General features: G+C 56.1%; 1 protein-coding gene across 2 annotated transcripts; it reads left to right on the top strand.

Annotated features, from left to right (window-relative positions):
- The first annotated feature begins 40 nt into the window (after positions 1–40).
- Positions 41–12,190, top strand: RASIP1 (Ras interacting protein 1). Of its 2 annotated transcripts, none has more exons than XM_045987362.1 (12): positions 41–306; positions 497–637; positions 1,320–2,005; positions 3,362–3,717; positions 5,740–6,393; positions 7,377–7,414; positions 7,663–7,814; positions 7,918–8,033; positions 9,108–9,351; positions 9,560–9,732; positions 11,039–11,186; positions 11,775–12,190. In XM_045987362.1, the coding sequence occupies exons 2-12, from the start codon at positions 501–503 to the stop codon at positions 11,972–11,974; spliced, it is 2,904 nt and encodes a 967-aa protein (XP_045843318.1). In that variant the 5' UTR covers positions 41–306; positions 497–500; the 3' UTR covers positions 11,975–12,190. The 2 variants fall into 2 exon arrangements, with proteins under 2 accessions (XP_045843318.1, XP_045843319.1); XM_045987363.1 differs by having other exon boundaries at positions 7,930–8,033; positions 11,775–12,189.
- Positions 12,191–12,501: the final 311 nt, after the last annotated feature.

The raw sequence follows: 12,501 nt of genomic DNA, 5'->3' as shown, positions 1-12,501 counted from the left end.
GTCTAAGAGGAGGGGCCGGGAAGCCAGCTCCTGGAGTCCTGGAAGGGCCCAACGGGCTGAGACGTAATTCCAGAATCAAGGAGCAGGGAAAGGCCAGCCCTACTCAGATCTCCTCCCCCAGGCCCAGTCCCCTCACAGGACGCCCCCTCCCCGCTCTTCCTGCCGGGTTTCCTCTTGCCTTTTCCTGTCCCCCACCCAGTGCTGGGAGCTGGGGCAGAGGCAAAGGCTGAACAGGAGCAGCGGGGTCAGGAACCAACAAGGCCAACGGAGCCAGGGCCCCAGGGTGCTGCTGGGACCTGACGCAGGGTAAGTGCCAGTGTCCCAGGAATCCAGACCCAGGAGCCGGTCCTCCTCCACCTCACATCTCAGCACCCAGGAGGCTCCCATCTTTCTCCTCTACTCAGAATGTCTGAGCCCCAGGAGTCCCAGTCCCCCCTCTGTGCCAACCCCGCCACTCAGGGCCTCAGGATTTGGGGTCTTACCCACCCTTCCTTAGGGCCATGCTATCTGGTGAGCGGAAGGAGGGCGGAAGCCCCCGCTTCGGGAAGCTCCATCTCCCCGTGGGCCTGTGGATCAATTCCCCCAGGAAGCAGCTGGCCAAGCTGGGACGGCGCTGGCCCAGCGCTGCCTCTGTTAAGTGAGTTCCCACCCCGCCTTGAGACTCCTTCCCCTGCCCCATCTGCTTCCCATTTGTCCCCGTTTATGACCCAGTCTCTGGGCCGGGTAATGCCAGGCGCCCCAAGGATTGGCTTCCAGTTCTTGTCCTGAATGGCAAGTGAGCTGGCAGGCTGGCAAGAGGAGCCCGTGGGCCACCGCGCTCTGAGGCCCAGGGCGGGGAGTGCGGGGGCTGGAGATGGGGTTAGGCTGGATGGACACCCGGATGGGGACACAGGGGTTTGGTTCGCCTTCCTTCCTCCCCTCCCTGCTTCTTGGAATTTCCTTCTGGGGGACTTGCCTTTTATTTATGTATTTATCTCTCTCTCTGCTTCTGGCCTCTGCCCAACCTCATCTCTGTTGCTTCCCCCTCTCCCCGCCCCCCCGCCCCCAATCTCTCACCCTTCTGTGGGTACCTTGTCTCCCATCTTCGTTCTCTGGGCCTCCGTCCCTCTCTTTCTCTGGGTTTCCCTGCTTCCCTGTTCCCTCTCAATGGGTCTCTGTCCTCCCCCCACCCCCCACCGCCGCCATCCCTTCCTCCCTGGGTCTCTCTCCCCTCTGTCTGGATCTTTGTCCACCTCCCTCCTTCTCTACCATCTACTCCCCTCTCTGCCTGTCTTTCTGGATCTTTTCTCCCGCCTCTCCACTCCCCGGCGGGCTCCCAGGTCGTCTTCTTCGGACACGGGAAGCCGCAGCAGCGAGCCGCTGCCCCCGCCGCCGCCGCACGTGGAGTTGCGGCGAGTGGGCGCGGTCAAGGCGGCCGGGGGAGCCTCGGGGAGTCGCGCCAAGCGCATCTCTCAGCTCTTTCGGGGCTCGGGGACCGGGGCCACAGGGTCCGGCGGCGCGGGAGGCCCCGGGACTCCAGGGGGCGCCCAGCGCTGGGCCAGCGAAAAGAAGCTGCCGGAGCTGTCAGCCGGCGTGGCCCCCGAGCCCCCGCTGGCCACGCGCGCCACGGCGCCCCCGGGGGTCCTCAAGATCTTCGGCGCCGGACTGGCGTCGGGCGCCAACTACAAGAGCGTGCTGGCCACCGCGCGCTCCACAGCACGCGAGCTGGTGGCCGAGGCGCTGGAGCGCTACGGGCTGGCGGGCAGCCCCGCCGGCAGCCCGGGCGAGAGCAGCTGCGTGGACGCCTTCGCGCTGTGCGACGCGCTGGGCCGGCCCGCGGCGGGCGGCGTGGGCAGCGGCGACTGGCGGGCGGAGCACCTGCGCGTGCTGGGCGACTCGGAGCGTCCGCTGCTGGTGCAGGAGCTGTGGCGAGCGCGGCCCGGCTGGGCGCGGCGTTTCGAGCTGCGCGGCCGCGAGGAGGCGCGCCGCCTGGAGCAGGAGGCCTTCGGGGCGGCGGACAGCGACGGTGAGCGAGCCAGCCGGACTCTGGGGGCGGGGCTTTGCGGGCTGGGGCGGGGCCTACCGTGGAGGCGGGGCCTGCGGGGAGGTGGGGCGGGGCTGGGGAGCGGGGCCGGGGCGGGGCAGGATCGGGGCGGGGCTGGAGGGAAGAGTCGTAGGCTGGAGACGGGACCCGCGGGAGCGAAGGGGACTGGGCGTGACCTATAGCACCGGGTCTAGTGGAGAGTGGGGCTGGGGCGGGACCCAGCTCAGCAAGAGGGCCCAGGCCAGAGGTTTTGGCAGAGCTGGTGGGCGGGGCCTGAGGAACAGAGGTGTTGAGTGGCAGCCTGGCCTCTGTGGCAGGAAGCCTCTCAGAGCAATAGGTTGAAGGGGTTTGTGAGGGACCAGGCCCGTGCAGATTAAGCGTATAAGGGGAAAGGACTTGGGAAGTGAAGAAATGGACTGCTTGATCGGGGCCTAGAGTAGGGCGGAGCCTCAGGGGAGCTGGCCTTGGAGCAGGTGCCCTAGGCTTGGCTGACTGCAGAGTGTGAATGGGAGACTTGAGGGTTGAAGAGAAAGTATTTGTAGAGGCCGAAGAAGGTCAGGCTTGCATGCTGGCCTGGTCTCCGAGAAGGCCGGGCCTCGAACAGGAGGTGATGCCTTTGGTGGAACAGGGCGTGCGGGGCAGGGCCTGGCAGGGATGGGGCCTGGCAGGGATGGCGCCTGGCTCAGGGCCACGGGCCGCTCAGGGAGCCTTCTACAGCTTTTCTGTTTATGAGTCTCCCTTTGAGAGATAAAGTGGTGTAGTAGTTATACGCATGAGCTTTGAACTCTGGCTTGAATTCCAGTCTGTCCTTTGCCAGTTAAACTGAGCGAAACCCTAGGCGAAGGTGAGATGAGATCATGTATAACAGGGCTTTAGCACAAGACTTGGCACATAGTAGTTGCCTAATAAAGAATGGCGATTATAATCATTGCTCTCTCCCCCCAACTCCCAAAAGCATTCGTTGAGCGCCTACTGTGGGCCACACATTATTTAGGGCTGTGGGGGAATGCAATGAGCACATGACAGGTGGGGGTCTGCTATATTTTACAGCCTGGTGAGAACACATCAGTTCATTCCTTGGGCCAAGTGTGGTGTAGCAGTGCCCCGCACATAGTAGGTGCCCCTTCCCCCCCCAAAAAAAACAGTTGAAAGAATGAATTTCTGGACTGATAACTGCAAGGTGGGTAGGAGTCTGGCAGAAAGTGTGTTCCAGGCACAGGGAACTGCATATGCAAAAACCTAAACGTGGGAAGCCGCCTCACTTCTCTGTAAATTCTTTGTCTCTTTACAATCTGCCTCTTTCGAGTCTCAGCCTCATCCCTCCGTGTCTCTCGGCAGGCACGGGCGCCCCCTCGTGGCGGCCACAAAAGAACCGCTCCCGGGCGGCGTCCGGCGGGGCGGCGCTAGCCAGTCCCGGCCCGGGGTCGGGGTCAGGGCCCCCGGCTGGGTCCGGGGGCAAAGAGCGCTCGGAAAACCTGTCCCTGCGGCGCAGCGTGTCGGAGCTCAGCCTGCAGGGCCGGCGGCGGCGGCAGCAGGAGCGCCGGCAGCAGGCACTTAGCATGGCCCCGGGGGCAGCGGACGCCCAGATCGGACCCGCAGACCCTGGTGACTTCGATCAGTTGACCCAGTGCCTCATCCAGGCCCCCAGCAACCGTCCCTACTTCCTGCTGCTCCAGGGCTACCAGGACGCCCAGGTAAGCGCAGCCTATCCTTCTGGGAGAGACCTACGCTCTACCTTGCCGTGTCGGGGAGACAAAATTACAACTCCCAGAATTCCTTGGGTCTTGGTAGTCTCAGGTATGCCCCAGTAGGGTCCAGGGTAGGAGATGTCATTGTCAGAGATGGGGCATGGGGGGTCGGGGGAAGGTGGTAGTGGAAGGGGTTGATGGCTGAAAAGATCTGGATGGAAGAACAAGTAGCCAATGGCTCATTTCATGCCAAACTGAGCGGAAGTCTTTGTGTGTGGGGGGGGGGCGGTGTTGTGAGAGCCTATTGTAGAAAAGGGATCTCCTTGTAAGGGTCTGTTTCCTGATGAGGAGTAATGGAAGTGTCTGTCTTATTTGGGAAGAAGATAATTTGATGGATGGATGGAATCTTGTTCTGGATAAGCCTGCATTTTTGGGGAAGGAGTGGACTAATCCATTCTTTAGAGGTGTTGGTTTACACCAGAATGATCTGACTATTGTTGATGGGGGTAGGTGATACTCATCCTTCTATTTTATATATTTGGGTGACACTAGAACTTGCTTGAGTGTTAGGAAGCAGAGGGGGAGAAAGGATTAGGAGTTAGTAGAAAATGATTAGTGGGTTACTGGGAAATTATTTCATTAATAGAAACATATTGTGTTATTGGAAATACTCACCTTTGCGCACGTGACGATTGGGAGAATCATTTTCATGATTTGTTCAACTTTGGGAAACAGCCAAGTGGGACAAGCCACGTTCAACAGGTGCTTCTGGGAATCAGTGGGAAAGGCCACTGGTAGAACTTAGTGATTAGTCCCATTTTTACTGTCATAGGGAGTGATCAATCGGGTTAGGTGGCCTGGCTTTATAATTGAGTGAGTGAGGAAGACTATTTAGAGAAGCACTCGCTTAGAAGAATTCATTCTTCTTTGTTGGGGCAAGAGGAGTTTGCATATATTACAACAGCCTATTTCTCCAGACAAGGTTGGAGAATAGGAGGGTCTATTTTGGGAAGATAGTCAAATTGGAAGGCTCTGTTCTGGGCGTATAGGGGAGTCTGTTATTGGAAGAGGGGAAAACATTGGAAGCGTTCATTCTTTTGAGTGAGGTTCACGAGAAATTCCTTTTTAAGAAAGAGGCTTCATTGGAAGTCTTCCTTCCTTGGGATCAGGAGTAAGAGGCGAATCTCTCATAGGGAGGAATTTATCTGCACTCATGTAGTCACAAGTGGCCATCTTTGGAATCCTCTATCATGGGAATGAGGGTAGTAGACGAGCCCATTGTAGTACTGTGTCTCTTTGGAAGTGAGTCCAGTATGGGTTGGGGAAAAATGAGAGTTCATTGTAGAAAGGGGAGTCTCCCCAGAGTGCATACTCATGGGGTGGAGAAAATGGAAGAAACCTTTGTTCGAAGGGGGAATCTCTTTAAAGATATCTATCCCTTGTTTTGGAAATATTCAGAGAAGCTGTTATTGGAAGGAGAAACGTCTTTGGTAGTCTCCATCATGGGGTTCCTAAGAGAAAGGTTTCTTTGGAAAGTTCCATTCTTTGTAATAGGACAGTCCCTTTTAGTAGCGGAGTGTGGTGTTCTTGGAAGCACCTGTTCTTTGAGCTGGATGTTGTGGGACAAGTGTGGACAAGTGTGGACAAGTGGAAAACTGTGGGAACTGATTGCCTTGTAAGGGTCCATTTGGAGGAGGCGAGAAGATGGGAGGGTCTACTGGACAAAGGCTTCCTGGAAAGCATCAACAATTTGAGGGAGGGGAATTCTAGAGCCCCTATAAAGAAAGGGGTTTCCTTATAAGCATCTGGTCTTCAAGATGAGTGTTGGGGGCAGTCTGTCGCAGGAGTGCCACTCATGCATGCTTGGGTGGAGGTAATTGGTGAGTCCTTGACATCCCAGGAGATCTCCTTGGAAGTGTCATTTTAAGGAAGGTGGTTGATGGGCAAATTGAGTGTGAGAAAGGGTCCTCCTTGCAAGTGGCCACTTCTCCTGGAGCTGTCTCTCCTGTATCTTCCCTTTCCCTCCAGGACTTCGTGGTATATGTGATGACGCGGGAGCAGCATGTCTTTGGACGGGGCGGGAACTCCTCCGCCCGTGGGGGGTCCCCGGCCCCATATGTGGACACCTTTCTCAATGCCCCTGACATCTTGCCCCGGCACTGCACCGTGCGAGCGGGCCCTGAGCCCCCCGCCATGGTGCGCCCATCCCGGGGTGCCCCAGTCACGCATAACGGGTGCCTCCTGCTGCGGGAGGCAGAGCTGCACCCTGGCGACCTGCTGGGGCTGGGCGAGCACTTCCTCTTCATGTACAAGGACCCCCGCACTGGAGGCTCGGGGCCGGTGCGGCCGCCCTGGCTGCCCGCCCGCCCTGGGGCCGCCCCGCCGGGTCCCGGCTGGGCCTTCTCTTGCCGCCTATGCGGCCGGGGCCTGCAGGAGCGGGGCGAGGCGCTGGCGGCCTACTTAGACGGCCGTGAGCCGGTGCTGCGCTTCCGGCCGCGCGAGGAAGAGGCGCTGCTGGGCGAGATCGTGCGCGCTGCGGCTGCGGGCGCTGGGGACCTGCCATCGCTCGGGCCCGCCACGCTGCTGGCGCTGTGCGTGCAGCATTCAGCCCGGGAACTGGAGCTAGGCCACCTGCCACGCCTGCTGGGCCGCCTGGCCCGTCTAATCAAGGAGGCTGTCTGGGTGAGTGCCTCCCGCCACCGTGGGCACTCCAGGTTCTTTCCCCACGCCACTCCTCCTCTCCACCTTCCAGCCACGTGGGTGGGCTGAAACCACTCCTTCCAGGATACTCCACGAGGGGTTTGGGCTATTGTGCAAGGGGGCTCACGGGGATGCTGGGAGCTGTGGATTCATCCACGGTGCTAGAAGAGAAGGCAGTGAAATACCACCTTTGCACCTGTGGGATAACGGGAGAAACCATTCTGGGAGATCGGGAGAGATCCCCTTGGATGAGAAGTCGGGAGAGGTCCTTGTGGGAGGTGAGGCCGGCAGCCCCTTGCTGGGGAGGGGGGCTTTGAGTAGTCGCGGACCAGACCATTCTTGGAGGGGAGGAAGAACAAATTTGTCTGACTTACAGATGGAAGTGCCTGGGAGAAATAATCCAGAATGGGGTTTCCATTCCCTCTGAATTCCATGGTTCCATCCAATGGGTTCCAGCCCACTGAGCTAGGGCTCATTAGAATCTTAAGGAAATGTCTTGGTGGGGGAGTGGGGGGGGCGCGCGTAAGAAGATACTATTTGGGGGCGCCTGGGTGGCTCAGTGGGTTGAAGCCTCTGCCTTAGGCTCCGGTCATGATTCCGGAGTCCTGGGGTCGAGCCCCGCGTGGGGCTCTCTGCTCTGCGGGGAGACTGCTCCCCCCCCCCCCCCCCCCCCGCTTGCCTCTCTGCCTACTTGTGATCTCTGTCAGATGAATAAATAAAATCTTAAAAAAAAAAAAGAAGATACTATTTGAGCGGACCTGAGGGCGATAGACCACTCACAATCATAAGGGTTTGTGTTTTAAAAGGTGAGGAGAGGAGAAACCATTCTGATGCTTGAGGGTTAGAGTCCATTTGAGTGGGGAGAGTCTCTGTCAAAAAAGTGCTTCTAGAAACACCAGGGTATTAACTCATAGGCCTCTCCCCAGCCATCCCTCCAACTTGACTCTGATCTTTCTGTTCTACAGGAAAAGATTAAGGAAATTGGAGACCGTCAGCCCGAGAAGTAAGAGAAGTTCTGGGGAGAAGGAACTAAAGGGAGGCAGGGGTGGGGGTTTGCAGCGGGGTTTGGGCGGGGGTGGGGGTTTGCACTCCATTCCTGGCTAAGTGTAGGTTTTTGCTCTTCCTCACCACTCAACTTTTCCAGTCCTGAAATAAGAATTGGTCTCGGTCCCCAATTGGACCCAGATCTGGGGGTTTGGACACTACGGTGGGGGTTGGGCAAAGATCTTAGGTCCTTTTCTCCTTCCCCAGCCACCCAGAGGGAGTCCCTGAGGTGCCCTTGACTCCCGAGGCTGTGTCCGTAGAGCTGCGGCCTCTCATGCTGTGGATGGCCAACACCACGGAGCTGCTGAGCTTTGTGCAGGAGAAGGTGCTGGAGATGGAGAAAGAGGCTGACCAAGAGGGTGAGCTCTGACCCAAGCCCAGGCCTGTCCAAGCCCCCTGTCATTCCTGCTTGGGGACTTGGGCTCCTGCCTGTCAGCCTCTGGTTCTCTCTCTCACCCCCAGGTCTGTCCTCAGACCCACAGCTCTGCAATGACTTGGAATTATGTGATGAGGCCATGGCCCTCCTGGACGAGGTCATCATGTGTACCTTCCAGCAGTCTGTCTACTACCTCACCAAGGTTGGTCTCCTCCCCTGCTTCCTATCTGACATAATCTCATTTCCGGTTGGAATTTTGTCGGATCGCTCGTATGTCACTTCCTGTTTGACCTTGTGAGAGTCCCTGCTTCTCTGACATCACTTCCCATCCGCCAAAGCACTTTGCAGTTCTGGTACCACTTCTGTTTGAGCCTACATCACTTCCTGTCTTTCCGGCTTCTCTTCCTGTCTCTGCAGTGATCCCCTCTTGACAGGTTAACTTTATTACCTATGGTTCTATCACCATTTTCACTTTTTAAGCTCCTGTTTTCTAAGTCCACTGATAAATTTAATAGATAGATGATAGATAGATAGATGATAGGGCTCAAACAGTGCCGGACACTGTCATTTCAATGAAAGGTCCTCTTGAATCCGGCCTCACTTCCGGTGTTTGCTGACTTACTTCCTACAGCTCTGAATTCACTCCCTTTTCCGAGCCACAGAGCTTCTCCCTGGAGTGCTAGTCCTGCAGGACTTTGCCCCAGTCCCCCACCACCCTTGACCTTAAGATGGTGTCTTGGAATTCTAGGGTTTCAGGCTTCTGGTGGGCCTGAGTCCCTATCTGTAACAGCAAAGGAGATGTTTGGGGAGAGTCCTTCTGTTCCTTAAGCAGCCTTGATTGGTGAAGCCCGTTCCTCCAACGCTTCGCCTCCTGTCCATCCCTGCCAAGTGTAGCTTTATTTCTTCTTTGCCTCTGACCTCATTTCCTGTCCTTGGCCTGATCTCACTTTCCACTGGCTCACTGCCGTGCAACCCCCACTTCCTGACTCTTCATTCTTTTTCTTTCCTTTGGGCTGTCCCTGTTGAGAATTACAAGTCCTATGAGGTACCAGAGGTGGTCTTAAAATCCCCAAGAAATTCTGGGAGGCTTTCTTAAGACTTGAGGTGTCCTTGGCCTGATGAATGCTAGATGCCCATCTGGAAAGTAGGGATTTGCTCACAAAGAACCTTTAGTGTGTTGCAGGTAGAATGGACTAGAATTCCCAAAAGCTCTGTCTTCCTGAAACTTCCAGGAAGTGCATTCCAATCACTTGTTTTCATCTCTGTGTGTTCTTAGACTCTGTATTCAACCCTGCCGGCTCTCCTGGACAGTAACCCTTTCACCGCTGGGGCAGAGCTGCCAGGGCCTGGCGCAGACCTGGGGGCCATGCCTCCAGGCTTGAGACCTACCCTGGGCGTGTTCCAGGCGGCCCTGGAACTGACCAGCCAGTGTGAGCTGCACCCAGACCTCGTGTCTCAGACTTTCGGTTACTTGTTCTTCTTCTCCAATGCATCCCTTCTCAACTCGCTGATGGAACGAGGTGAGGGTCGGACTGGGGAAGGGGCAGGGAGGAAAGCATGGGAACCTCTGAGACCCATGTCAAGTCAGATGCCACGCCCCAGGATCCGGCCTCGTGTTTAGGGACTCTGGAGAGCGAGCTCCAGATCCCAAGCTGAAGGATAGGAAGGATCTGGGAGGTGGGAGGGCCAAGTCCACACACCCATTGCCTTTCATACTCTTCCCCACAGGTCAAGGTCGACCTTTCTACCAATGGTCCCGAGCCGTCCAAATCCGAACGAACTTGGACCTTGTCTTGGACTGGCTGCAGGGGGCTGGGCTGGGTGACATTGCCACTGAATTCTTCCGGAAACTCTCAATAGCTGTGAACCTCCTTTGCGTGCCCCGCACCTCCCTTCTCAAGGTGACTGCTGATCCCTGACCTCTTGATTCCTCGACCCCACTCAGCCATCATCTGTTTTCAGCTCACCCTTGGATCTCCCCTTGGACTTTGTGTTATCCCTGGTCCCAGCTCTGACACTTTGGGAGATGCACCGACAGTAGAAGGAAATCAGCCACAAGTGTCCCAACTGCATCTGAATCCCATGGGACTTACTAATGCTAGTTTCCAAGGCCCCCCACGCTCAGACATGCTGATTCAGAAAGTCTGCTCTGAGACCAAGGAATGTGATAGTTAAATCATGCATGGAACATAAACGACACGCCAGACACTGTCTAGCGCTTCTCACTGAATGTTGCTGAAGCCTCATGAAATAGGTTATTAACTGACAATTCATTTCAGACAGGGAAACTGAGAATCAGGTAGAATAAGTGACTTGATTTCATTTATTTATATTTACCAAACTTTTACAGAGCATTCGATAAGCACCAGGCAGTGTCCGAAGCACTTTGCAATCTTGCCTTATTGAATCCTCGGAACCGCCCCGTTAGGTAGTCGCTATTCCTGCCCGCACCCAATTGACAGATGTAGAAAGTGAGGCACAGTGACTTGCCAGAAGGTAATGAGTAGTCAAGCTGGGAGTTTTGGACCCAGGCAATCTGGGTCCCCAGTCTCTGGGTTTTACCCCAGTGATGATTCAGACAAGATCGGGCGCGTTCAGGGTGCCCAGTGATGATTCAGATGTCATCTCAGTTGGGTGTAGAAATTTTCAGATACAAAAAGCAGCCACAGTACAGTAATGAAGACTTCGGTACATGTCATCAGCTTCAGTAATAACAAGCTAATGGCCAATTTTGTTTCTTCTCCACCCTCCCCACCAACGCCTCCATCCTCATCTATGCAGAAGCAAATCACTTCTTTAAAAAAAGATTTTTATTTATTTATTTGACAGAGAAAGAAAGAGGAAGCAAGAGCACACAGCAGGGGGAGCTGCAGGCAGAGGGAGAAGGAGAAGCAGGTTCCCCCCTGAACCAGGAGCCCAATGTGGGGCTTGATCCCAGGACCCTGGGGTCGTGACTTGAGCAGACGACAGACTTAAGCCACCCAGGCGCCCCAAATCACATTTTATTTAAAGTGCCCTTTCCCACTGAAAGCGCCCTTTTCCCACCATCACTTTGGCTGACAGCCTGGCCTCACAGTGTCCGGAAGATATTGCAGAGACACCATTATCTACCCACCACATCCATGCCCTTTATGGAGGGCCTTCCATTTTAGGATTGCTCAGCTGCCCCATAATGACCATAGATTTCTCACCTGATCTTCCCACTAGGCTTCATGGAGCAGCCTACGAACTGACCACCCCACACTGACCCCTGCTCAGCTCCACCATCTGCTCAGCCACTACCAGCTGGGTCCTGGACGTGGGCCACCACCCGCCTGGGACCCTCCCCCTGCAGAGCGAGATGCTGTGGACACAGGTGAGGAGAGATGGAGAGATGGGGACAGAGGCACTGGAGCTGTCAGCTTTTTTTTTTTTTTTTTTTTTTTTTGGTCTCAGGACCCAGGAATCCATAGCGCCAGGCCCTTCCTCCTTCTGACCCAGGATTCGGGACCCTTAACCCTCTCCTCCATCAAGACTTAAGTGATGGACCCCAACACCCTCCTCCCCCAGGGTATATAAGTTCAACCCCTAGATCCTTTTATCCCCAGGGTTCAGAGCTCCAGCCTCTTGCCCCGACAACCTTCCCTTCTCACCCAGGAGTTCAGGCTCCGGTCCCCTCCACTCTAAGGAACCCGTAAAACTAAGTTCCCAGACCTTCCTTCCTTATGCATCTAAGTACCTAATACCTCGTCCGTTTCCCGAGCAACGGTGGCTTTTCGTTGTCTGAAACTACAACTCCCATGATGCTCGAGGACTCCCGAGAGTCATGAGTGCGTGGATCCACCTCTAGGAATTGCTGGGGGGTTGAAGTTTTTCCTTCCTTCGGGCGTGACACAGCCTCTCCCCAACACTGCTGCCCCACGCCCATTTTCAGAGTTTGACTCAGTGTTCTTCGGTCTCCTAGGGGACATCTTCGAAAGCTTCTCTTCCCATCCTCCCCTCATCCTGCCTTTGGGCAGCTCGCGCCTGCGCCTCACGGGTCCTGTGACGGACGACGCCCTACACCGTGAACTGCGCAGGCTCCGCCGCCTCCTCTGGGATCTTGAGCAGCAGGAACTGCCGGCCAATCACCGCCACGGACCTCCCGTGGCCACGCCTCCTTGAAAGCCAATAACAAACGAGCGCGCGAACCTTGAAAAATTCTTCGGCTGCTACTCCCCGGAGCCCGCCTGAGCTCAGAGCTCTCTGGGAGTTGTAGTTCTTTCCTCGCGTGGGATGCCGGGAGTTTGAGTTTTCGGGTAGTAGAGGTTGGGACAGTGGGAAGATGGGCTTGGGATGTGAGCGCAAGGAGCAATAAAGGTATCTGTGGTATTGGCAACGCTTCACTTGTAAGACTCGGGAACGCTGGTGATGATGATTTTCTGCGGATTAGAGCACCAGGGTCCTCGACTAGAGTGTTGGGTTCTTGCCGAGTCCGAGGAGGTATTTATAGCCTCGGCCTCAGCTTGCCCTGCAGTGTGTAATCCAAACCCGGAGCCCTGGGGCCTCCCACGCATTTCAGGACAGAGCTCTAAGCTTGCTCTGCCAGATATCAAGCCCTCAGTCCTGCCGGTGGGAACCAGACTTCTCTCCCTCCGACCCCAAAGACTATAGTCCAGCCCCTTCTCCCCCAGACCCAGGAGTCCGGGTCC

Source organism: Meles meles, chromosome 19 (assembly GCF_922984935.1).
Source record: "Meles meles chromosome 19, mMelMel3.1 paternal haplotype, whole genome shotgun sequence".
Taxonomy (NCBI): domain Eukaryota; kingdom Metazoa; phylum Chordata; class Mammalia; order Carnivora; family Mustelidae; genus Meles; species Meles meles.
Note: the sequence above shows the minus strand (reverse complement) of the source record. Positions and strands in the feature narration are given on the sequence as shown.

Coding starts and splice junctions, on each gene's coding strand:
- RASIP1 (XM_045987362.1), top strand. CDS start 501: ATGCTATCTGGTGAGCGGAAGGAGGGCGGAAGCCCCCGCTTCGGGAAG. Junction 2,006..3,361: donor CGGGGCGGCGGACAGCGACG/GTGAGCGAGCCA, acceptor GTCTCTCGGCAG/GCACGGGCGCCCCCTCGTGG. Junction 3,718..5,739: donor AGGGCTACCAGGACGCCCAG/GTAAGCGCAGCC, acceptor CTTTCCCTCCAG/GACTTCGTGGTATATGTGAT.